At 40.8% G+C, this 25,949-nt stretch overlaps 1 protein-coding gene across 3 annotated transcripts in view; it reads right to left on the reverse strand.

Moving 5' to 3' along the window:
* The window catches only part of GRIP1 (glutamate receptor interacting protein 1), a 682,479-nt gene that overhangs the window by 270,336 nt on the left and 386,194 nt on the right, over positions 1 to 25,949 (reverse strand). Inside the window, exon 1 of one of the 3 annotated variants that reach the window (XM_042947099.1) lies at positions 2,588 to 2,648. The exons of the other annotated variants lie outside the window; for them this stretch is intronic. Within the exon in view, the coding sequence (XP_042803033.1) occupies positions 2,588 to 2,642 (55 nt within the window). The 5' untranslated portion in view covers positions 2,643 to 2,648. Of the gene's footprint in view, positions 1 to 2,587; positions 2,649 to 25,949 lie in introns of those variants that run through there. 3 annotated transcript variants of the gene reach the window in all.

The raw sequence follows: 25,949 nt of genomic DNA on the forward strand, positions 1-25,949 counted from the left end.
GATTTCGGGAAGACATCAAGCACATATAATAGCAAGGCAGTTTCGGAGACATGAAGCACATCTCCCCTCCCCTCGGCCCAAGGTCTGGATAAGGTTCTAGCCACCGGGGGTCTAGTTAAGAACTTGGAGCATTTGCTAAGAGCTCCCGGAGAATTCAACAGTCCTACCAATTCCAACTATGCAAATCCTGTTCATTTTACCAAACAATTACCCTGAGCCTACCACATGCAGGGCGCTGTGCTAAATATCTGGGGAAGGTATAGTAGTTGCCGCTCAGTGAGTACAAAAAAATACGTGTGTTTGGGGGGTGCAAGTGAGGGTGCGGAAACTGTGTGGTGAGGAGGATGAGACAAGAAAGAAAGGAACTTCATCCTGGTGCAAATCCACCCATCATCCCCTCCCTCGCGCCCCCCCCCCCCCCCCAAAAAAAAAGAAACCAAAAACAAAGAAGGAGCATTAAGATTGTAATTACCTGTTTTGCCCTCTAGGATTTTGGTGGTTTCCTGTCTCCCGCTTAACTTGTATTTCTTGGTTTTATTATTACAGTCTAAGAACAACAGCACCACAGAGAGGGGTGGGGTTCAAAGAACTCAATGAACAGTAGTATTGGTGAGCCTTGAACCTGGTTGACAGAGCTGGGAGTGGACCGCAAGGTAAGGTGCTGCACTACTCAGACACAATGTTTCACATCCCTGCCAATGATTCACATGCAGTCAGACACAAGAGAAGTCAAATTATGGCAAACTTTCTACATATAGATTTTATTTGAGTCATTAATTGGCAGCTAAGCTAAGTACCAAACAGAAAACAGCAGATGTAAAGATTTTGGGGGGAAAAGTGAAATGGCAACTACAGAGAAGGTATCAATACTTAACTCATTTATCAAGATTTTTCACAACTCTCTTAGTAAACATTTAAATCTCCTTCCACTGCAGGGGACCAATGCTTCCAGAAGACTCCAAAAACTGGTAATAGTTAAAAACAAAAAACAAAATGTTTGTAACAACATTGCTTGGGTTCACTCTGGTTCCAGTAGGTAGGATTTAAAAAAGAAGTTCTGATACACATGACTAAAAATGATTGCTTCATGATTATAACATAAGAGGAGCATCAACTTCTCAACATCGAGACAAGAAGATGCTAAAATCAGTTAAGAAAAGAACTTTTTAGGTTAAGAGTCCTGTCTTTAAAAGTCTTAGCCAAAACCATAACATAAAGGATATTTTTTAATAGTGATTCACAAACAGAAATTCTATGTTTATACCAATTGCAGAGGATAAAGTCAAAACAGAATTTACCATCTTGTGCTAACAGCCTCATTTAAAATGGATAGTCTTTCCTATATTTTCCCCAAAGTACCTTTTAAAAAGACTTGTTCTGTTATCCAAACAACTTGCAAATGCATTCAGTAAGTTGGGCTACAGTATTTATTCTCTTTCCTATTATTGACTCAAGATCTATTTCTCACTATTTGCTTTGTGCTCATTCTTCTGCCAAATAAAATATTAATTGCATTTTTAGCTGCACTGCTGGTGATCAAAGAACTCTGATATGTCAAGCTAAACTGATAGAAATAGCATCCATTAACATATTTATAGGTTCAGAGCTTCTAGTGCATAATTACACCCATTAATTACTTGACAGTAGTCTATATTACAGGCTAAAAAAGAAAGACATTTGCAGGTACACAAATGGTAAAGTGTTCTTTTTTTAATAATAAATTATCACTAAAGAATGTTCTATCTCAAGGAAAGAAAGCAAAAGGGCTCACATGTCTATCTGTACGTAGCCAGGACAGAATTTTAAAGCAACGATTCACTAACTTTGGGACAGAATGCACACAAAGTAAAATCAGATGGCATAGAGTGATTTCAAAGAAAAGCATAATGTGAATATTACAGAGAGATGTGATTGATATCTTAGAGTTCTAAGAAAGACAATCTCAAGCCAGTAATTCTTGACGATAAGATACAGAGCAACGGTTTTTACTTGCAAATAAACTTCTTCAAATATCACACAGGACCCGAGCATTTCAAATTACCTACATTTCTGAACATGCAATTCTAACACGTAGGGAAAAAACCAGAAAGCTGTCCTTGGAGAAAGCTCATGAGATGTTAGAAATTAATAGAATAAACAACGGTTCTGTAGATTCACCAGCTGTGCGCGTCCTGAAGCTGCCAGCTGCATTTAGTACATGTATCATGCAAAGGACGGTAACACACACTTGATTCCTCTTGACCAGTTAATCAGTATGCAAAATGACGGTTTCTCATATTAACTTCAGCACCGGACCCAAACACATTTTCTTTTCAGCAACGAACGAAGAAGTCGTTACGAAAAGGAAAGGCAATCGCACAAGCTACATTTTCTCCCCCTAATTTCAGCATGAACACGACCGGGACGTAAGGATGAAAAGCAAAGCCGACTCCACCTGTACCTATATGTCTGTACATATCTCACTGAGTTCTTTGTTGCCTGACAATAAATTGTAAAGGCAGTCCTATTTGAAAGTAAAAACCGTTACACTGTGTTTACAGGCTACTGCACCAGACTGGCTGAGCGAATAACAAGGAAATCACGGTACCTTTTGCAAGTCGCCTCAGAATCTGACAACGGCATTTAAAAGAGACAGCTATCATTCTTGCTCACTGCCTTCTGTGGCAAAGTGTACTCAGGGCTCTGCTCTGGTGGCTGCAGCAGCAGCATATGAATTCCTTGTGCACATACCAGGAGAAAGGTAGTCCCAGTGGGGAGTGACAAAGCTTAATTCCTCTTGGCTGATGCAGAGGTCCGCTCCGTGTCATCTGGCAAAGCTGTGTCATTCACTACTACTAGCCCTGCCCGCCCGCCCCAGCCTCCTCCCCCTGCACAATCACAATAGCTTAGAAAGTAAGGCTGTTTCGATAGCAACAAAGCACCAAATTGTGGAAAGCAGGGATAAGGCTGGGAGAGGAGCCATTCCATAAATCTAATACTAAGCACTGAGCGATGCATTCAGTTTTAGGCAAAGGGCTATGTATTCCAGCCGATTCAGCTACCCCCGCTCCCTTCCGTCTCAGCATGAAGTCAGGGTGCTTTATGTGTCTCATTTCACTAGAAATGTTACTGAGATGCTCGCACTCTCACTTTACAAAGAAATGCATGTATCATATACCATGTTTTCTTAACAAGAATGGAAGGCAAAGGAGGGAGGCAGTTTATCTTCGGGATTCAGTAGAAAACAGGAGGGAAAGAGCCCTATAACAGAGTCAGAAAGACCTATTTGGCACTTTGCAAATCTGTGGGGGCAAGGCAGTCTAGCTTTGGAGAAGAAATGCAGCAAGGGCTAAGGGAAAGGGCTCAGGCAAGGGGGCCATCAGGCAGATGGAGTCCCAGCCCCCTTAATTACCCTTTCCAAAAAAAAAAAAAAAAAAAAAAAAAACAAAACTTGGCTGGAGAGCAACACAATGAAGACTGTTTCTAAAGATACCAGGAATAAATGCAAACAAGGCCAAGTATTTCTATTTTTAATGTACTTTATCATCCTATTTCCCAAACAACTCTCCACCAAGCCATTCTTCTCATTATGCAAATAAAACAGTCTTGCGACACTGCAGATATTCATGAGTATCTGCTCCAGTGGAGTGAAGAGGAAATTAACAAACCCCTCACAATCCATTCACAAAATGACAGGAAGGAGGGGCACATTTCTTCATCTGTTTGCACCGGCCTACTCACCATTGAGTCAATACAAACTAACATTTGGCATGGAATTTTAATCAAAACCCAAGAATCTCCCATAGGAGTTAACACAAACATTCAGAGCCCCCCCCCCCCCAAAAAAAAATCACAGTTGGTCAGGAACTTAAAAAAATTAGCAGTTAGTCAAAATGAAAAGATATATCACTGTCCAAACTATTTGATTAATATTTCTAGGACTATATGAATTATTCAAATGGTCTTATTCTCTACTCTAAGGCTGTAAAAAAAAACCTTTCAAGCTGGTTTCTAAAATAACATCCAATATTCCAAATTTAGCGATAAAACTTTCTCCTCTTCATTCATAAATTCCAGATTAAGTCAAACAATTTCAATCTGCCAATATTGAAAAGCATATGCTATTTGGGGTCCAATAGAAAAATAATATCTGTGTGAAAAATAACTGAATATCGTAAGCATCTACTTTAAAGGTTTTTGAAAAGAACAGAATTCCCTGACCAAAGATGGTCTAGCTAAAGCAGTCAGCTACTACTAATCAATAGGAAAGTACATTAAATGGATTGTATTGCAGAATCAAATTTTTATAACTGTTTCAATTAGCATAAATCTGTTTTTGCATTTCAACCCATCTCATTTTCATCTTTATTAGGTCATCCCTAGTAATATGTTAGCCTTCTTGATTTTTTTTTTTTTTTTTTTTGCTTTGATAGAAATGTACCTTAGTGCTAGAGAATTGGGTTATTAGCGAAAGTGAGATAAATATTTATAGTTAGGTCTTTCAAAGATCCTTCCCCAAAACTAACAGCTTTCTTGCAATCTAGGTACTCGGAATATGCAGCTGTCAAATAGCAAATCTTGCCTGGGGAGTATCACCACTCCAGCCCATTTTATTAATGTCTATTCAAATAAAACTCAGAATCATACAGGAATCTCTTGCCCCCTCCTGTTATGCTTACTCAGATCTAATTTGCTTCTTCCTTAAGGCTAAAGTGATCAAATATTTCCTCTTTTACTAGAATGCTCAATTGCTTTTTAAAAGCTCTGTCTTCTGGTCCTAAGAAAGATCCTCAGAACTACTAAAATATCTACTTTTCTGGCAGGAGAAAAAAACCCTATCCTGGAGCCCTTTGAAAGGTTCCTGGAGGCTCAAATTAGGGGATTTTTTTTTTCTCTTTGGAAATTATGGCTGCCAATCCACATATATCCTATTAAACAGCTCAGGCTCAGCTCCAGGAATCTTACAGAAATAGAGGCATCCCGGACTGACCCTTTTCTAGGAAATGAAGGAATCTGCCACTTGTGTCTACCTTCTTCCATTTTTGGCCTCTCTGGTCCTCAGAGATTTCCCTGGGAGCCATTCCCAGCTCTGCCTTCTTATCCTAAGCCCTTCACCTAATTCGACCCTAGCCTCACATCCTGGACTCTAATGCTCACAGAACAGCTTCCAGCAGGCAAGTTTTTCTATCCCAAAACTTACTGGCCTGTCGGACAAAGGTCTCAAGTGGGCAAGACCACGGTCTCCTAACATAAGCTACCACTGGGCAGAGTAACCTGCCTTTCTCAGCCACCAGTTTAATAGAAGTATGTGTCTTTGGAATCCCATAATCAACTGCGACAATTACGATGGCCCAGCTGTCTCGCCAGCTCAAACTTAACAGCATGCTCTTTGAGGGTCACCATGTGGGAACTGTAGAGATACAAGCAGGCAAAATGGTATAATACACATATCTGATTAAGCTCCAAAGTGATCTGGAAAACAGCTGATGAAGTGTACTCCTCTTTTCTTAAAAATACCCTCAATATATGAAAACATGTGCTTGCTGGATTTAAGGTTGATTATTCCCTTAAAATGATAATTTTTATTTTAGGGTTTCTTTCAAATATTAGTTTTCTTGAGAGAGAGAGAGAGAGAGAGAGAGAGAGAGAGAGTGTGTGTGTGTGTGTGTGTGTGTGTGTGTGTGTTTATAAAGCACTTTCACACACAATGCATCACTGGAATGACTCCCTTATGGGTTTTTGTTCCTGATAAGGAACCTGGTTCTCAGAGCATTTTTCATCAAAGTCACTCAGCTACTAAGTTGCAAAGAACTAGAAAGAATCCAAGGCTTCTCACCCTGGCTGAATATTCTTTCTACTCTTTACTTTTTTACTATGCCTCTTTTCCACGGATAGAAAACGTAATCCTGATTACAGGGGGAAAATCCCATTAACAAAGACCATTTCTATGCAGTTATGTTTTATGATAGGAGGCAAATCTAGAGTCTACCGTTTCAACCACCCCTTCTTCTCTGCCCTCACCCATGCCCCGCTGAGGTGCAGCCAGTGTATCTACAACCACAGTGACCAAAAGGATGCAGAAACTGGAGGCAGTTAAGACAGGTTCCTCCAGGGAGCAGAGTGGTATCTTTGTCATACTTGTGTTTAAATATTTTATTTTTAATTTTTTTTTTTTTTTTTTTTTTGAGAGAGGGAGAGACAGAGTGAGTGGGGGAGAGGCAGAGAGAGAGGGAGATGGAATCGGAAGTAGGCTCCAGGCTGCGAGCTATCAGCACAGAGCCTGACACGGGGCTCGACCTCACGAACGCTGAGATCATGACCTGAGCTGAAGTCAGACGCCTAACCGAATGAACCACCCAGGTGCCACCCCCCTTTTTAAAAACAAAATGAATGTAAATATTTTAGGATCACTGTCAGTGACAGTATGGTACAAATTACCTTATCCTGCTACTTTTTCTCATCTCCTTGATTCTTACCTTTCTTCTGTGTAAAATCTCCACCCCCCAAAATAAACACTGCTGTTTGCAGATTCTTCTGATTCTTAAATTTTTTTATGTTTACTTTTTTTATTTTTGAGAGAGAGAGAGAGAGAGACAGACAGACAGACAGACCGTGAGCGGGGAAGGGGAAGAGAGAGAGAGGAGACACAAGATCCGAGGCAGGCTCCAGGCTCTGAGCTGTCAGCTCAGAGCCCAGCGGGGTTCAAACTCATGAACTGCGAGATCATGACCTGAGCCGGAGTCGGCACTTAACCGACTGAGCCACCCAGGTGCCCCCAGTTCTTCTGATTCTTAATAAATCATAAGTCACAAGTTTCCTGCCATATACTTCTACCTGGGAAATTCATTAAAAAAAACAACAACAACAATGGGGTCAACTCCACAAACAAATACCCCACTACTTTATATTACTAGAATCAACTTGATTAAAGTACACACATACTGTGTACTTTCCTCTTCATTTCAACTGATTTTGTAAGTCCGTCACAAATACATTTCATAGATCCTACTTGTTTGATTATTTAGCTATTACCTTTCTTTTTCTTTGGATGCAATTGATTGAAATTGTTTAACATGGTCAGGCCATTATTTAGACAGCACACGATATCTTGAATCAGCTAGTATTGAATCAGTATACTGATTTTTTCCCCCTCACACTTGGCAGCTGTTAGGCATCTCCCAAATCTTTAGAGCATTTTAGAACACAGCGTTCTCGGAGGTCTCAAAATGTGACCAGGACGTCTTTTTCAGGTACTTACCGGCAATCTTGTTGACTCATCCACAGCTTATTATAACCCGTCGTTTTTAGTTTCCTTCTCAAAGATGTTGAGAGTAACTATGATCCTCACACATATTCTAATTCTCGTGACCACTGTCTGCCACTCCGTTCACGGAGTGTGTCAGTGTGAGACCAAACATTTAGACTGGACTCCAGACACAACCTGTCATCGCCAAGCTGCAGCTGAGGACTACTGAGAAATAGGAAAAGCAAGACTTAATTTGCTGATAGAGGTTCTAAGGGTGTGAAGATTTGGTGTAATTGCCCAAGACAGGATTTATAAGGCATTTTTTAACAAATATTTTATGAGAAAACATTTGTGTAGAAGTAATGACGCCCTTTAGGAAGTGTCATTAGGACATACTCTGGCAAATCTGGGGTGATTAAAAAGCACTTAGTGGCTCTGAGCCCCTGGTGTGCCATGCTATAAAAGGGAGGGTATAATGCACACTTTATGTGTTATTTGCTTATCTCGTTAGGGCTCTGAAGCTCTTCACGGGGCCAGGGGAAGAAGGTTGCCTGCAGTTAACATGAGAAGGCCAGGAAAGCCCCCATAAAAGTAAGAACTTTAGAGATTTTTCAGTTAAAAGTATCTGGTTGGAAATGTTAAAGAATGGAATATGTAGAGAACGAGAAATGCAGCACAAGAGGAAACCTGCCAGAAATCAACCCTACAAAAGACCAGGTTAAATCAAATATTTACTGGGGCACAGTTAAGACAGAAGACAGAAGATGGTGCAGTGGCCAAAAGCCCAGGCTTTAGAATCAAAATGGCTTTGAGTTGTGCTTTACCACTAAATGGCCAGGTGACATAAAGCGAGTGAGTGAACCTCTCATTTTTCATTTCTAAAATGGTGAAAATCATTTCCCAGCTTGTTTTAATAATTCATTGAGCTATTTACGTAAAATGCCTAGAACAGAGAATAGTAAAAAAATTCATTAGTTTTTATGTATTTGGTAGGGAATACAATGATAAAATTTGGCATTTGGTTACAGAGCTCAGGCTCTTGAGGTAGGGCTGGGGTTAATAACAACTAAAATGATCCCTTTTCTGTGAAGTCTTCCATGATTGCAGTGGCATGAAGTAATTGCCTTCAACTCCTGTTTTCCTGCCCTCATCTCTCCTCCTTCTCCCACTCCTGAATGATGGCATTTCCCCAAATTCGGTCAGAGCCCCTTACCTCATCTGCAGCATTGTATCTACTCCAGACTCCAGCGGTCACCTCTCTACTTTGACTCCCAAAGCTTGGCCTTCAACTCAATCTTGCTCTCATTCCAAACCTCATTCCCGGATCCTTGATTCCCAGATCTGTGGCACCCTTCATAGACATCTCAGATTATCCTGGAATCCAATCTCACCCCTCATTTTGTCCCCAACAGGATGGCTTCTCCTCTTCCATGAACCCGCTAATCACCACCCTCTTCCTTTATAGTCATTCCTTTCAAATCCACCAGTAAAACCCCTCTCAACATTCTCCCCTCTGAGTGCCAGCATCTGGTTGAAACCTGCATAGTCACTATACACAGAAGTCTTCTCTTGCAAACATTTATTGACTGTTCTGTTCTAGACACTGGGGCATTGGGCCGCATACTAGGTATGCCAGTGAACTCATCCTAGAATCAGTGGCCAACAGTTTTTAAAATTTTTATTAATATCTGAGTAGGTCTTGGGGGCAGCATTACTTTTCAAGTTTTGCAGTATTAGTCAAACTTTTTTTTTAGGGCAAAATTAGAGGGTACTTTATGTAAATAATCTCATGTATTACGACAACAGATTGCCCAGGTTATGCCAAATACCTTGACCAACAATTTGCAGATCACCTGGAGGTAGTATGTTATTTCAAGAATGAAGAAAAGTGGACTACATCAAGTAAAAAAGCTTCTGCACAACAAAGAAAACCATCAGGAAAATGAGAAGGCAACCCACTGAATGGGAAAAAATATTTGCAAATCATATATCTGATAAGGGGCTAATACTCAGAATATATAAAGAACTCTTACAACTCAATAGCAAAAAAAATCTGACTGATTTGAAGGGGCACATGTACCCCAATAGTTACAGTAGTATTATCAAGAATAGCCAAACTATGGAGAGAGTCCAAATGTCTGTCAATTGATGTGGTATACACACACACACACACACACACACACACACACACACACACACAATGGAATATTACTCAGCCATCAAAAAGAATGAAATCTTGCCATTTGCAATGACATGGATGGAGCTAGAATGTAATCCAAGCGAAGTAAGTCAATCAGAAAAAGACAAATGCCATATGATTTCATTCACATGTGGAATTTAAGAAACAAAACATGAATATAAGGGAAGTGGGGGGAAGAGAAGAAAAGCAAACCAAGAGACCCTTAATGATAGAGAACAAACTATGGGTTGATGGAGGGAGGTGGGTGGGGGATGGGCTAGATGGGGGATGGGTATTAAAGTGGGCACTTGTTATGATGAGCACTGGGTGTTGTATGTAAGTGATGAATCACTTAATTCTACTCCTGAAACCAATATTGCACAGTATTTTAACTAGAATTCAAATTAAACTTAAATTAAAAAACCTGACTAAAAATAGGTACAGGACCCGAAAAGACATTTTTCTAAAGAAGACATACATATAATAAACAAATACATGACAACATCACCAATCATCAGGAAAATGACAATCAAGTCTACAGTGAGATATTACCTCACACCTGTTAGAATGGCTATTATTGAAAAAAGACAAGAAATTACAAGTGTTGATGAGGACGTGAATAAAAAGGGAACCCTTGCACACTGTTGGTAGAAACATAAATCGGTGCAGTGACTATGGAAAACAGTATGGAGATTCCTCAAAAAATTAAAAATAGAACTACCATATGATACAGCATTTCTACTTCTGGGTATTTATCTGAAAAAAAAAACCCCACTAATTTGAAAATAAATTTGCACCTCCAGGTTCATGCAGCATTATTTACAATAGCCAAGAGAAGGAAACAACCTAAGTGTCCATCAATGGATATATGAACAAAGAAATATATATATATGTATATATATATATATATATGTATATATATATATGCATATATGTATATATGCATATATATGTATGTGTGTGTGTAGGATTATATACATATATGCATATAATGGAACATTATTCAGCCATAAAAAAGACTGAAATCTTGCCATTTGTGACAACATGGAATGGACCTTGAAGGCATTATACTAAGTGAAATAAGTCAGACAGAGAAAGACATATATGTATGATCTTACTTACATGCGGAATCTAAAAAACAAAACAAAACGAATCTCATAAGTATAGAAAACAGATGAGGCAAGTGATGGTGAGTGAGTGAAATGGGTGAACAGGTCAACAGGTACGAACCTCCAGTTATAAGATAAATAAATCCTGGGGATATAATGTACAGCATAGTGACTACTACAGCATATATTTGAAAGTTGCTAAGAGTATAAATCTTTTCTTTCTCTCTTTTTTTTAAATTTCTTTTTGTTGTTGTTAGGAGAATAGCTCTTAATACTCATCACACACACGAAAATTCTGTTAACTATGTATGGTGACTGACGTTAACAAGAGTTATTGGTATCAATATGGTGGTCATTTTGCAATATATGCAAATATTGAATTCATTATATTGTACACATAAAATGAATACAATGTTACATGTCAATTATACCTCAATTTAAAAAAAAAAAGGAAGTCCAACAGGAGAGGTTCTCTCATTATTAAAAAGACTAACTGTAGGGGCATGGACTAATGCTGACTTAAAGGACTATTCATTTTCCACACTCCCAGGATGTGTGCAGGGTTTTCTGTGCTACTAAGAAGGCGAGACACAGAACTAACTCAAAAGTCCAACCATAAGGAGTGATGGTGTGTGCATGGAAGCAATATTAGATCAAGGGAAGACATGGGATTTCCCAACGAGGTTTGCATGAAGTGCTTATTCCAATATTGCCCTCCATACCCAGCCTATTACAACCTGTGGATTTATTATTTCCCAGATCACTAAATACCATCTAACACACTATTTTCATTATCTGTTTACTGTTTGCCCTTCTGCAGCCTGGAGCTTCCCCACTCCCCCCCCCCCACCCCTTTTTTCTTTTTTTCCAAATGAGAACAGGATTTCTTGTCTGTGTTCATTGCCTAGGACTGCACCCAGCACATGGACACTATTTCATAAAATTTTTGTTGAATAATTTTGGAGGGTTTCCTTTCTAGTGGACTTCTTTTATAAGCAATACTGTTTCTAAAGCTCTTCTGTAAAAGATGAAGTTGACAACTTTGGGGGAGGGGGTGGGAATCTCTGCCTCTTTAAGAGCAAATTCTTCCGAATAATATGTTTCTTGAAGGCTACCTGTTTGAGGAGGGGGGAAAAAAAGAGACATGCCATGTACCCTCCTTTCCAGAGTACACCTCAGATTTATTCCTGGTGCTTCTGACAAGATGATTCATAAGGACCCTGTTGTTCTCGAAATATGAAGAAGCAACCCTAGTTTTTCACTGAAGTCAGTAGCAGGAGGAGCAACAAAGAAAAATCCAAAGTAAAAGATGTTAAAATTGAAAAGGATTCTCTCTGGCTTGGCAGCAGAAAGAGAAAGGTAGCAAGGACAGCTCATCTTGAGAGTCGAGTCTGGTCTAACGCTCCTAATTGTGGGCTGTCAAGGATATAATGTATCCCTAAGATAACAGATGTGTCTGTGTTTAAAAGTTTCCATATCCAGGAGCACACAGCTAAATAACTTGGTAATTCCGTCTTCAACAGGGCTTTGTACTATATAACAATTAACCTCCAAACTAACCTTGTTGCTGTTTTAGCTGCTATTTTGACAGTTTTCATTTTGTTGATATAGAAGTTACCCTTTCCATGGTAAGAACCCATGCATTAAAAACAAATGACACCTCACAGCCACCTCAGTTCTAGGATACTTTGCTCATTCAAATAAAGTTGAAGGGTATGTATCCTGTAGATATATGGCAATCTAAAGAATTTGAATGCAATGAGGGAAAAGTAAGTCTTGATTTTCTTATCATATTTGATACAATGAAATGGATAACTCCTTCACTCCTTCAAGCCACCTGTAAGACACATGCAATTGGAGGGCCAATGCCACCACCCACTCTAATATTTTGATCAAATAACACTGAAATGATGATAGAAAGTATGAAAATGGAAAATTACACATGAGAAATAGGATGGTAGGACTGAAAGGCGTCCTAAGGAGACAGTCTCAGGTTAAAGTTTGGATGTGGTACAGACTGGCCGTGTGCTCTTGGGGGAAAGTTCCTGAGCACCTCCTTTATGCTGGCCACCACCATGGGCCCTGCAAGTACAAAGGTGAAAAAGACCATGTACTTTGTGCTGAAAAAGTACATAGCGGGGGAAACATCAACTCAGAACAATATATATTACACACCAGGATTCTAAACAACAAACTATAGAACCACTTTACATAAAATGACATAGAGCCTTATAAACTGCTTATGTCCGGGCAGCATCGAGACTCGCCTTCCCTTTAAAGAAGAACAACACTTCAGTTTTCTTCTGAGGACTCACTCTCAGTCCATATGGTGTGGGCGGGGTGGGCACTCCCTCTAACTGCCCCTGCAGGCCATTAGGTCTGACTAAGTAAGCACATGGTCCACTTAATCACATGGATTGGTCCAGAAATAGGCAGTCAGACAAGGCTGTCTGATGAGATGCAATCCTAGGACATTTGCTAGAAGACTGTAAGGGAGATATGCTTCTTTCCGCAAGAACTGCCATCTTACCACCACTGTGGGAGACGTGACCCTTGATCCATGCCAAGACAGAGAAAAACAGTCAAGAGATGGAAAGTGATGGATTCCTGAAGATGTTGCTGGAATATCGAGATCAATCCATTCCCGAAGGCCTAACAGCCTGGACTTTTGGGTTATATTTGCCAATATTATCCCCCATTTGTTAATCCAGCTTGAATTGGGTTTCTGTTACTTGGGATCAGAAGTGCCCTGACTACTACTCTTTCTCGGCTACAGATTCTTGACCTGCAAAATAAGGTTGTCTCTCTAAAATCCCCTACAGTTCTGCCCTTCTACTATAATACTATCTTATCTTATTCAGCTATCTTATAAGGTTGCTGCGGTGATCAGATGAGATAACGAAGAGGAAGGCGCTTTGTGGATTTTAGAGTGCTCTACAAAGGATAGGAGGGTTTCTGAAAATGATAATATTCAAATTTAAATATATGTGTGTGTATGTATATATATACACACTCACTTGCATGTATATATACATATATATATATGTGTGTGTGTGTGTGTGTATGTATATACACACATATATATGTATATATACATGCAAGTGAGTGTGTATGTATGTGTGTTGAAAAACAAGTTAGGAGGTTCCAGAGTGCACACCGTTTGTAATAATATAGTTATGTAAGAAGCACAGATTCAGAAAACAAGGACAAGAAAGGTCTTGCTCTTTCTGAGCTTCCCTCATAGGAAATCCACATTTTATCAAATCTCAAAGGTTTCTACTAATCATTACCTAAGCTGTGTTCCTAAGTTCATTACTCCACCCAAGAAGGGCCCTTTTCTCTCAGTTAAAAAAAATATTGCTCATTATTTTTCACTCCCCCCCCCCCCCATAAAAATAATACTAAGGTCTCCTTGGGGATGTTTTGCAAATGCTTTCAATCACCAATCACTGATTCTGAGGGGAAAAAAATGTCAAGGTGTTTCTTTTATTTTCCTCTAAAAGAAAAAGAGGACCAACCTTGTAATAATGCCTAAAGTGGGGGTAAGCCTTTATAAAGATGGAAGGAGTGCAGAAATGAGGAATAAATGAAAACAAGTTGGTGTGGAGGGATATTCTACATTGGGTCTCTTTTTCTCATGAGACTCCTCCTCCTCCTCCTCCCCCTCCCCCCCCTCCTCCTCCTCCTTTTTTTTTTTTTTTTCAAATTTAACCCCTTTACTGGGGAGTGATTGGCATGCAAAAAGCTATAGATATTCAATCTATACAGCTTGATGTTAAAACTTCAATAGACATTCCATATTGCTTTTCCCAAACATTGTTCTAATTAGACTTCCACCAACAATATAGGAACATGTCCATTTCTAATGACCATCACCAATTCTGCAAAAGATCATTCTCTTGTTAATCTAATGAAAAATTTGTATTTACTTGGCCTTTAGGGAAGCTGAGGATCTATTCCTAAGTTTGTGTTCCTTTTTCCACTTTCAAGGTTGTATGTATGTATGTATGTATGTATGTATGTATGTATGTATTTATAATTTACATCCAAGTTAGTTAGCATATAGTGCTATAATGATTTCAGGAACAGATTCCAGTGATTCATCCCTACGTATAACATCCAGTGTTCACCCCTACAAGTGTCCTCCTTTAATGTCATGAGGCATCTTCTTAAGATCCAGGTAGGTAAGCCCCTGCCATCCAGCAAGAGCAAAGCAGGTTCTGTGTTCTTGCTATGCAATGGGGTGGACAGCTATTAGAGGGCAGCAAAGTATCAGAAGCGGGAGCACAGGGCTCAGGTAGGTCCAGGGACAGACCAGGTGACTGCAAGACCAAGTCCAGCTTCCCATCATAGGACAGGGAGGGTTAACTTGCAGAGGGCCCCTCAGAATTCTTATATGGCTTATGACCAATCTGTGTCCATGGCAATGCAAGGACTCACCTGAGTATCCACGACAGGAGCACAGGTAGAGAGGCACTAGGAAATCAGCAGTGTAGGGGAAAGCCAAGAGTCAAAGTCAAGGAGAGGTGGGGAGGAGGTCGGAGGGACCTGAGTTTTGATTAGAATTGAGGGAACCCATGAGGTCCGTGGGTTGTGATGACTGTTTTCAGGTTTTCCATCGTCATTGTCATTGCCAGCAGCAGCAACGGCATGGCTAGCACTTGCGTGGAGCTCTCCAGGTGCCAGGCATGGTCTAAGCCTTGACATTTATTTCCTCAGCAAATCCTCACAAAAAGTCTATGCAGGTGAAATTATTACCCCCATTTTGCAGTTGAGGGAGTTCCTCCTCCTATTTGCCCACTGCATTTTGGAGCAACGATTGTAAATTTGCACGGTCAACTCTCCAGGGGACTGAAAGCTTCTGGAGGACACAGGCAGTCTTTTCATTTTGAGGGTCTCAGAGACAACGGCTGGGAGAACAGTAGGTTCTTAAGCTTTTTTGTTGTTGTTGAATGAAAGAAAGAATGAATGAAGGGGGCCACTACAAGAAGAAAGGACCAGATGAACAAGAATGCCCTATTTCAAAGGGTCTAGTCAGTATACATTGGGATGTAAAAGACTGGGGACTAACCACCCAAGAGCTGCAGCTCTCAGACTGGTACGCCCAGAAAGTAGCCCTAATGGAGGCATCTCAGCTCCAGGTAGTGGGGTCCTGCAACAGCTTTCACTTGCAGGAAGTCCTTACTACCTCTGGATTTTTTCTTCCTTAGGCCTTTTCTTGCAGAAGAGAAGCTGAATAAATAGACATTTTAGGAAGCATTATATTAACCAAGGGCTGGGAGTAGGCACTCCCAGTGCCTGGTATAAGCAGGCACCTGCTTCTCCAGTCTCACCAATCCTATTTGTAAGGATCCAGCCATACAGAATGACAAGAAACACCCAGAAAACACCAGTCTACTCCAAAATCCAGAAGTAGGCACTCCCAGTGTCTGGCATAAGTATTCTGGAATAGGGTGGGGTTTCAGGTGTAAGGTCACCTATGGGGTCTGGATGCTTCAGGACCATGTGGGGGGACCTTGGCTAAGAGAGCTCTAGTAAGTAGTGTCAGGCTTAGGGTCTCTGTTTCCATTTCTGAATCTTCTCTGGGCTCCCAGAGCCTCCCTTGTATCTCCTGCTTCTCCCCAAGCATACATCTTGGCCATATGATCCAAGTCTCTTGGGAGTTTTCTTAGAAAGTTTTAGAAACTCCCTGGCTTCAGAATATACAGCAGAAGTACCTCAAGGCAGGGGCCTACATGTCTAGGTCTTTAAGCATCTGACTTCAGTTCAGTTCGTGATCTCACAGTTCGTGAGTTTGAGCCCCGCATTGGGCTCTGTGCTGACAAGCTCAGAGCCTGGAGCCTTCTTTGGATTCTGTGTCTCCCTCTCTCTCTGCCCCTCCCCTGCTCATGCTCACGCTCTCTCTCTCTCTCAAAAATAAATTAAAAACATTAAAAATACTTATATTAAAGAAAAAAATAAGTTATACATGGTCTTGCATTTGTAGCCTGAATTATGTTTACATTGGATAACACTGCCTTAAAAATCAGTAGATAATAGGTGTTTAAAAGGCTTTGGGCAGCACTATCAACAATAGCCAAAGTATGGAAAGAGCTCAAATGTCCATTGATGGGTGAATGGATAAAGAAGACGTGGTGTGTATATATATATACATATATATATGTATATATATATACATATGTATATATATATACATATGTATATATATATATACACACAATGGAGTATTACTTGGCAATCAAGAAGAATGAAATCTTGCCATTTGCACCTACGTGGATGGAAGTGGAGGGTATTATGCTAAGCGAAATTAGTCAGAGAAAGACAAACATCATATGACTTCACTCATATGAGGACTTTAAGGACAAAACAGATGAACATATGGGAAGGGAAACAAAAATAATATAAAAACAGGGAGGGGGACAAAACATAAGAGACTCTTAAATATGGGGAACAAACAGAGGGTTACTAGAGGGGTTGTGGGAGGGGGGATGGGCTAAATGGGTAAGGGGCATTAAGGAATCTACTCCTGAAATCATTGTTGCACTATATGCTAACTAATTTGGATGTAAATTAAAAAAAATAAAATAAAAAAAAAAGGCTTCAGGCAGCAAGGATTTGGGAGCATACACCACAGAATCTCCCCCTTGTGCTTCATATGTGAAGCTACCTTCCCAGTGTCTCTCGGGATATTTTTAAGAGCTCTCTCTGGCCAAAATGGTCTGTCAGCATGAAGCCCACTTGGGATCCTCTGTCCCCCTCTCTCTGCTCCTTCCCTGCTCAAGCTCTCTGTCTTTCTCAAAAATAAATAAACGTTAAAATAAGATCGATTACCCCTGAAACCCTTCCATCTCTGTAGTGATGCCTTCAAGGATCTTTGTGAAGTGGTCCCTACCTGCTTCTCCAGTTTCACCAATCCTATTTGTAAGGATCCAGCCATACAGAATGATAAGAAACATCCAGAATACACCGTCTACTCCAAAATCCATGCTTTCACCCTTGCCTGGGATTCTGTGAAATGTGCTTACTACTTACCTATTAATCTCTTCTACTGGGCTGGGAGCTCCCTAAGGAAGAGATGGGTCTTTGTCCTTGAATCTATAACACTGAACATGTAACTGGAACACTGAAGGCACTTGATGAATGAATGGATGAATAAATAGTAAAATTCAAAAGTCCTTAGTCTGAGATGTGACTTCATCAATTTCTAGCTACACAGCCTCAGAGAAGTCACTTAACCTTTCCAAACCTAAGATCCTTCACCTATAAAATGTGAATTGTAATACTGCCCTGCCAACTTCACAGGCTTGTAAAAACTGTTACATAGATTATCATATATAAAATTTACAAAATATTTACAATTTATATATACTAATGTCTAAAACAGTTATATATATATATATATATATATATATATATGTACGTATGTGAGATATATATATCTATCTATATCTATATCTATATCTAATCTATATCTATATCTCCATATATCTATCTAGGTAAATCTCTCAAGCCATTCCCTTCCTCCCCAATGCTTCCCCAAAAGGCTCAGAGTTTGTCAATAAAGTTAGTCAATACCAGTTATAAGAAGCATTAACAATCTGAAACATTTATCTGTTACAGATCATTTTCTTCAGGTCAAGAGATTTCTCAAGATAATTCTCAGCTGTAAACTGTGAATTACAAGTCAGTGAGAAGTTTTCAGATACTGAATCTGGTTTACATGAAAATGTTAATTAAGGCAAGAGATAGGGGTAGCTTTACATGCATGCCAAACTAAGGTAATATACAGCCGTATAAAGGAATTCATTCAAGGCACATATTGCCTTGTGACGAGCATGTTTCGGATACCGTGAAGATATGAGAAGGGACACATGGGTACCTGCCTTGAGGGGCTTAAGCTCTAGTTGACAAAGTACCCAAATAAATGAATCATGAAATAGGTCTCAGCAGTATAGGTGCTGTGGTCATTCAGAGTGAAGAAAATGTGATTGGAGGTTCTGGTCTTTTAGGCAGCCTTCATGGAAGAAGTAAGCCTTGGAAGAAAGAGCAAAACTTGGATTTGTGGTAAGAAAAAAACACATCATCACATTCTGGGTCAAAAATGCAAAGTAGCGGTCAAACTATGCACCTTTAACTTATGTGATTTCAGCCACTTTGGGTCTTTCTCTCTTCTCTCACTATTTATACACACACACACACACACACACACACACACACATAATATGCCATATTTCATGTATCAAATTCTCTGTCTTTTCATATTCCACAAGCGTTCTCAGTCATTAGGTGAGCAGTCTACCTCATTGAATATGATTCTATATTTGCATATGACTCAGCCCCTATATTTTGGCCAACTGTTTTATCTGCTTAACCTAAGATATACAAGGATTAGTCAAGGATAATTTTGACTTTATGAGATTTTGATTCACTTAACTTTAGAATTACCCTCCACACGCACTAGTGCTACTAAATTCACAGACTTTCTGAATCAGTTCTGATGATGTGATTTCTCACAGTAAGAATGTTCTTTAAGCAATGTTTCTTCAGTCATTGACATCCGTGGTCTTCACTGAGGACAAGAGTACAAACCATTAGAAACATTAAATTTGTGCAAATCCTGTGATGTATGTTTGGGCCAATAAGGAAAACTATCAAATGGACATACCCAAATTTTCTTCCATAGTACCAGAAAAAAAAAAGTCAAAACATTGAATTAAAAACAAAAAAGAGCCTGGGTGGCTCAGTCAGTTAAGCGTCCGACTTTGGCTCAGGTCATGATCCTGCGGTTTGGGAGTTTAAGCCCCGCGTTGGGCTCTGCTGAGAGCTCGGAGCCTGGAGCCTGCTTCAGATTCTGTGTCTCCCTCTCTCTCTGCCCTTTCCCTGCTCATACTCTGTCCTCTCTCTCCCTCTCTCTCTCTCTTTCAAAAATAAACATTAAAAAAATTTAAAAAAAGAAAAGTTTACTTTCAAGTTTTAAGGAATATTAAAAAGTGCATATACTTTTTAAAAAGTAGTTCACTCCATCAACTTTTGCTTTTCCCATTGTATAGTTCTTTAAGTGTTTTTTAATGGCTGGCTATATTATCAAGCCTGGAATTCTACAATGCTCCCACAATGCCCTTGGTCACTCATTCTTCCATATTTTTGGTTGTGAGTCTCAGTGGTCAATAAAAAAGTTCTCTTTACAGGCATTTTTTATTCCAAAGCTATCTTTCATTTGGCTTCATATCTAATGTTTTATTTTCAGGACTGACATTAAAACTAGTCCCCAGGAAGCGAGGTCTTCCACAAATCTTCTCTGCACTTGTTTAGGGAGGGAGATTCAGGCGCTTAATTGATCAAAAGGGAGTCCCGAAAGGATGAAATATTTTGCAGAGGCATATGCTAATCGAAGTGCACTGACAGCTACGACCCACTGCTTACAGGAAGCATCATAAACTGGTTAGCTGCTAGAAATGCAAAGCTGTAAAGCAGTAGCCAAATCCACATTTCGTTTTTCAAATAAGGGGCATCTTCGAAGTAGGAAATTAGGGGACCATTTGATATAATTCATGGCATAGGACAGCTGTGGAGTAAATTCACACCCTGTCCTTTTCCTCACTCCTTCTCTCGGTTTTTCATTATCAATCTCTCAGCAGGGTTTAGATGTCAGCACTGGCACCAGTAGATGGAATTGGAAACAAGTGCGTTCTGCAAATCACTCCATGCTCCCATGTTGTAATTCCGTCCTCGTTCATCAGACACAGATTCCCTGTTGCTGCTACACTTAAAGTCAATTCTCTGCCATTGCAACCGTAATTTTTCACTTATTTCAGGAGTTTATTTTGTGCAAACCTTTAGGAAGCCTCACTCATTTGAGGTGGCTCAGATGGAACGGGAATTTGAGTGGAGAACCAAGAGGTCACTCTCTTTATCACCCCTGCCATCTTATTCTGATACAAAGCCTTTGATGGCTTTGATGACGTCGCGGCCAAACTTGTTGAGAGACAGGAGACAAGGCCATCTATCACCATTATTTGGAAATCTCATCTAGCAAAGGATTTATGATCTGCTCATTTCAGAGGAGATTAAAAAAAATACCAAAGGCTGAATAAAGCATGTCTGATGATGCATGAAAATGAGACGGATTTCTCAGAAGACCTGGGGCTGACTACACTCAGTCAGAAATGCCACACCGCGATGCCAGTGTGGACAGGGTTTGTCCGAGACCACTACGGGGTATTTGAAGAGTGGTCGGTACCCAGCGCACCACAAAACAGTCAGAACAGCACAGGAGTTGAGAGCGCAGGCTCGCCTGCGTTTGCATATAGGATATGGGCTAAGGCAAGTTACCAAACAACTCTGTGCCTCAGTGTCCCTAGCGCTTCATAAGATCGTCATAAGGATTAAATGAGTTAAGACGTGTGCCCAGAAGCTCCCAGAACAGCATCCGACACACAGCGAATGTTACAGAAATGCCTACAAAACCAGTAATAACTTCCCACAGGGGGTTGTTGACATGCTCAAAGGAGTTACTGTGAATATTCAGAATAGTGCGTGGTAGACAGTAGGTGTTGAGTGTCAGCCAGTGCTATTACGAATGTTGTTATTACAATAACAACAATAGTTCTTAGTAATGGTAGTATTAGGATTCCCCAGTAGGGTATGTGTCCCCCTCCCAAGAGAGCCAGGTCTTGAGCTTATTAATTACAAGCTACGGTCTTTTTTTTTATAGGTTGATTTATTTATTTTGAGAGAGGGAGAGAGAGAGAGAGAGAGAACAGGTGGGGAGGAGGAGAGAGAGGGAAAGAAAAAAATCCCAAGCAGGCCCCACGCTGTCAGTGCAGAGGCTGATGTGAGGCTCCCTGCGGGGCTCCACGTGGGGCTCTACTCGGGGCTCAAACTCATGAACTGCGAGATCACGACCTGAGCTGAGATCAAGAGTCAGATGCTTAACTGACTGAGCCACCCAGGCGCGCCATCACAGGCTGATGTCTTAACTCAGTTTGTCAAACTGACAGCTCAAGAGTCACACGTGGACTATAGGTCCACTCATTTTGCCTGAGCTGTTTAAAAGTGTTAGTTGTACCCTTCAGAAATTTCTGAAGTTCATTTAAAATTACGGACTTGCAAGTTCTTCTAACAAGCCCAGAGGTAGGGACGCCTGGGTGACTCAGTCAGTTAAGTGTCCACGACTCTTGATTTCTGCTCAGGTCGTGATCTCATGGTTTGTGAGTTTGAGCCCTGCACTGGGCTCTGCGCGGACAGTGTGGAGTCTGCTTGGGATTCTCTCTCTCCATCTCTCTCTTCCCTTGCTCATGCTCTCTGTCTCTCAAAATAAATAAATAAACTAAGCAAAAACAAAAACAAAACAACAACTCCATTGGTCATGCCACTCGGGGCCTGGGGCCGAGCAATGTGGCTGCCTCCAGATAGCTGGGGCACACCTTACGCAGCTGACCCTACTCCTCACCACATTATGTCCATTCACTATGTAATCTGCCCAGCCTCTGGAGGTACTTGTGTTTGCTCTCCCCACCACACCCTGAATCTAGTCTAGGCCTCCTTGGGTGATATGCCCTCAGACAGAATGTGTTTTGAATGGCCCCGACCTCGACTGAAATTCTGATGGATGTTAGGGAAAGTCTCCCTGGTAAAATACACACAAGTTCAGATGCTTACAACACTGCTAATTCTAGGGGGACTATGGAACCCCTAAAGAAGCCCACTCCTGGAGAAATTCCCAGGTTTAAGGGTTTATTCATGGACAAGAAAATTCTAACAATCTCCATGGGGAGAACATGATGAAAATAAGGTAAGTTATACAGAAGCAGAAACTGAAGGGCAAGGCATATGAAGATGAAATGCTTTGAAGGGACAAATTTCGTGGTTGATTTGGTTTCAGTTCAATTTTACATCTTTAAAATGCAAGTATCATATGGGTTTGCTGTCTCATCTCGCTTCCTAAACATTTCTCGACTCCTGCACCTTTCCTCCACATCTCACTGCCAGGGGCAACTGCTAGCCCACAAGGTACCACAGTAAGCATTAGAGAACGGCATCCCTTTCTCAAGACATCTTACTGCCATCTGCTGGCAGGAAGATGCCATACGAAGTACATCCAGTCATCATGTCCAAGAGGAGAACGGTGCCCCCCTTGACATGGGGTCCTTGAGTAGTACACAGCTGCAAGAAACTTTCCAGCATGATCGGGATTGTAAGCATCCCTGGCATGGACTGACCATCACGACAGAAGGCTGCTATCTAGTGAGTCAAAGAGAGCAGTGCTTGCAAGCTTTGTCGTGTTGAGTTTTTAAAAAAACTTTCTATTTGAACTACCCTTAGACTTCATGAAAAGCTACAAAGATAGAACGGAGTTTCCACATATCCCTTACTCAGACTCCTCCAGGAGTTTCGACTTTATAACCATGGAAACCAGGGTTTTAATCATGATTCTGCCCAGATCCTGGCAGATGGGCACAGTGCCAGCACACAGGAAATGCTCAATATGTATTACATGTTGTTGCTATCTTCTGCTAACATGGCTCCTCTTACCTGTAAGTGAAGATAATAAAAATATTGAGTGTAAGCACTATATTAAATTACGTGTAAATTAAGCACCATGGAGTGACATTAGTTTTTGTTGATATCGGTGGTGATATTAACCGCTGTTATAATTTCTGTGGTTTAATGCTTCCCGCGACCACTTAGCTGGTATTCTGTCATCCCAGTTTCCCAGTAATCACTAGTAATAAGATGCTTATATCTCAGGAGGTGGGTGTTGACGACCATCCTGGATGACCACACTAGGCATCCCAGGAGCTAAGGGCAGAACCAGCTCCAGGAGGAGGATGTGACTAATGGAGACCTTCTATTTTTGTTATCTTTTCTGAGAGTCGGCACCTCTCTGGACCACTGAAGTCTTACTGGTTGTTGTTATTGTTGTTTTAATTTCATACAAGAAAAGCAGCTCCTTTTTAAAATAAGGGAAAAGGGCTTTCTGTTCCCACTCCCAAGTCATCTGTCCCTATCCAAGGCATAGGGACCATCAGGCTCCCAATGAGGCGTGTTAGATTCTCAACCTGAGAAACAAGCAATATAAAAGATCTTGGTTCCTCGAATAGGCTCTGATGTTTAGGCATGGAGGAAGGGGGGCAGGGCATGTGTGAGGAGTAGTCTTACACTTAGAAGTGAAGACACTTTGCTCCAACTACTCCCACACTGCTAACACAGCACGTAATGCAAGCTTTTTCGTTACGGCATCTGTTTATATAAATTCTGACCAGGTGGCAAACTCTTCCCCTCTGCTCTCAGCAACAGTATCGAGGACAGAGAACACCTGTTCTAAAAATGGACTGATTAGCCCGAGGTTGGCATACACAGCATGGGCTTGGGGCCACACGTAGGGAGGAAATCCTGCCACCTTGTCAGCGGTTGGCTCTGCTTCTCCTCTTGGCTCTAGTCCACGTCCACTACTAATGGGATTGACCCACGGGCATAAATCTGAAGGGCCTTGCTAGGCACGTGGGAGGTTATTCTATCCCAAACTGCTACCATGTGCAGTTACTAGTCTAAAAGCAAACGTTTCAAGCATCGGGTAGGGGACGGGAGATACAAAATCTACATGATGATCCTTGTCTTTAGGGAGCTTAGGGAGCTTGTTGGGGGTTAATGACTATGACAGAATGGAGTGGAAATACCATTAAACGATTACTTTTCTGGAATGTAATTTACATAGGCAGGATCACTTTAAACAAGGAACAATAATTCATTGGGATATATGTCATATTAGGATTACCAACAGAATGCTGTAGAAGCAAAAAAAAAAAAAAAAAAAAAAAAAAGGAGAAAAATAGTGGGGTGAGTGGGTAGGTTAGGGAGTGAGGAAACTGTGGGTAGCTTTTCCAGAGGAGACAGCCCTGAAGCTTGATCTTGAAGGCAAAGCAGAAGCTTATCCATGGAGGGAGGAGAAGGCAAATATTCCAGAGAAGAGAAACAGCATGCAGCATGGGGCAGATGGGAACAGAGCTTGAAAGAAATGGAAAGAACTAAGTGAAGAGAAAACCAAATTAAAATTTAGCCTAATGAATTTGGGGGAAGCTAACAATGCGCAAAGTTACTATTATCTCAAAACACCATTTTCTTATGAAGACAGCACATCACAACACTTCCCAAATGTGGGGTTCTTAACAAATACAGGGTACTTCCCCTCTCAGGAATGGTCCCTCGACCCCGTGAGCATACAGAAGCACAAGTCAACCCATTCTGCTTTTTAAATCTACAGAAAGCTCTAACTTTGCATGCTCCTTGTCGTTTTTAAAATTTGTTTTCTGGTGAGTAAGACACCAGCCTAAAGTGGAACACTAATCTAAACATTATTATGGATGGAGTAATAAAGAAGAAATTCTACAAGCTCTTTATTCCCAATAGTCACAAAGGTCAGAGGCCAAAAATAACGTAACTTAGAGCAGTGTAGAATAGACTCCAATACGAAAACAACATTTAAAAATAATTGCAGTTATAAAAATTTAGATCCAGGGGCGATGTTAGGCAGCCTGCCCTAATAGAACATGGCAGATGCTCAGAAAACACTTGTGAAATGAATGATTGAATAATTATTCTATTCAGTGGTTCAGACACAGTTCATCCTGTGGGGAGCCTGGGTGGCTCAGTCAGTTAAGCGTCCGACTTCCGCTCAGATCACGATCTCACGGTTCGTGAGTTCGAGCCTTGTGTCAGGCTCTGTGCTGACAGCTCGGAGCCTGGAGCCTGCTTTGGATTCTGTGTCTCCCTCTCTCTCTGCCCCTCCCCTGCTCATGCTTTGTCTCTCTCTGTCTCTAAAAAATACATAAATGTAAAATAAAAAAAATTAAAAAAAAAAAGAAACCGTTCATCCCGGAGGTGGCGCTGGGTCTGTAAACCCCAAAGTAATCTCTGTACAGCAATGAAGGTTTAAGCTTCTCTGTAGACAAGTTTGGCCTGGTACCTGACAACAGGTGCTTTATGAATATCTGACAGTCAACAAATGAAGGGATAAGCAAATACTTTAATAAATAGAAGGACGGAGCTGTTTGAACACTGCTAATCCCGAAACAAGAGAGTAAAGTCTAAATGAAGAAGATAAAGACTGAATTTCATTCTCTACTGACCCACCTCCAACCTCACCTTTGCCATACCTTACTTTTCTTGGATCAAAAGAAGCAGAAAAATGACCTTTTCCTCACTTCAGAGGGAGGTGGGGACGATAAATATGTTTTTTAATGTTTATTTATTTTTGATATATATATAGAGAGAGAGACAGAGCACGACTGGGGGAGGGGCAGAGAGAGGGGGAGACACAGAATCTTAAGCGGGCTCCAGGCTCTGAGCTGTCAGCACAGAGCCTGACGCGGGGCTTGAACTCACAGAGTGAGAGATCATGACCTGAGCCGAAGTCGGACGTTCAACCAACTGAGCC

This window comes from Panthera leo, chromosome B4 (genome assembly GCF_018350215.1).
Source record: "Panthera leo isolate Ple1 chromosome B4, P.leo_Ple1_pat1.1, whole genome shotgun sequence".
Classification (NCBI taxonomy): Eukaryota; Metazoa; Chordata; class Mammalia; order Carnivora; family Felidae; genus Panthera; species Panthera leo.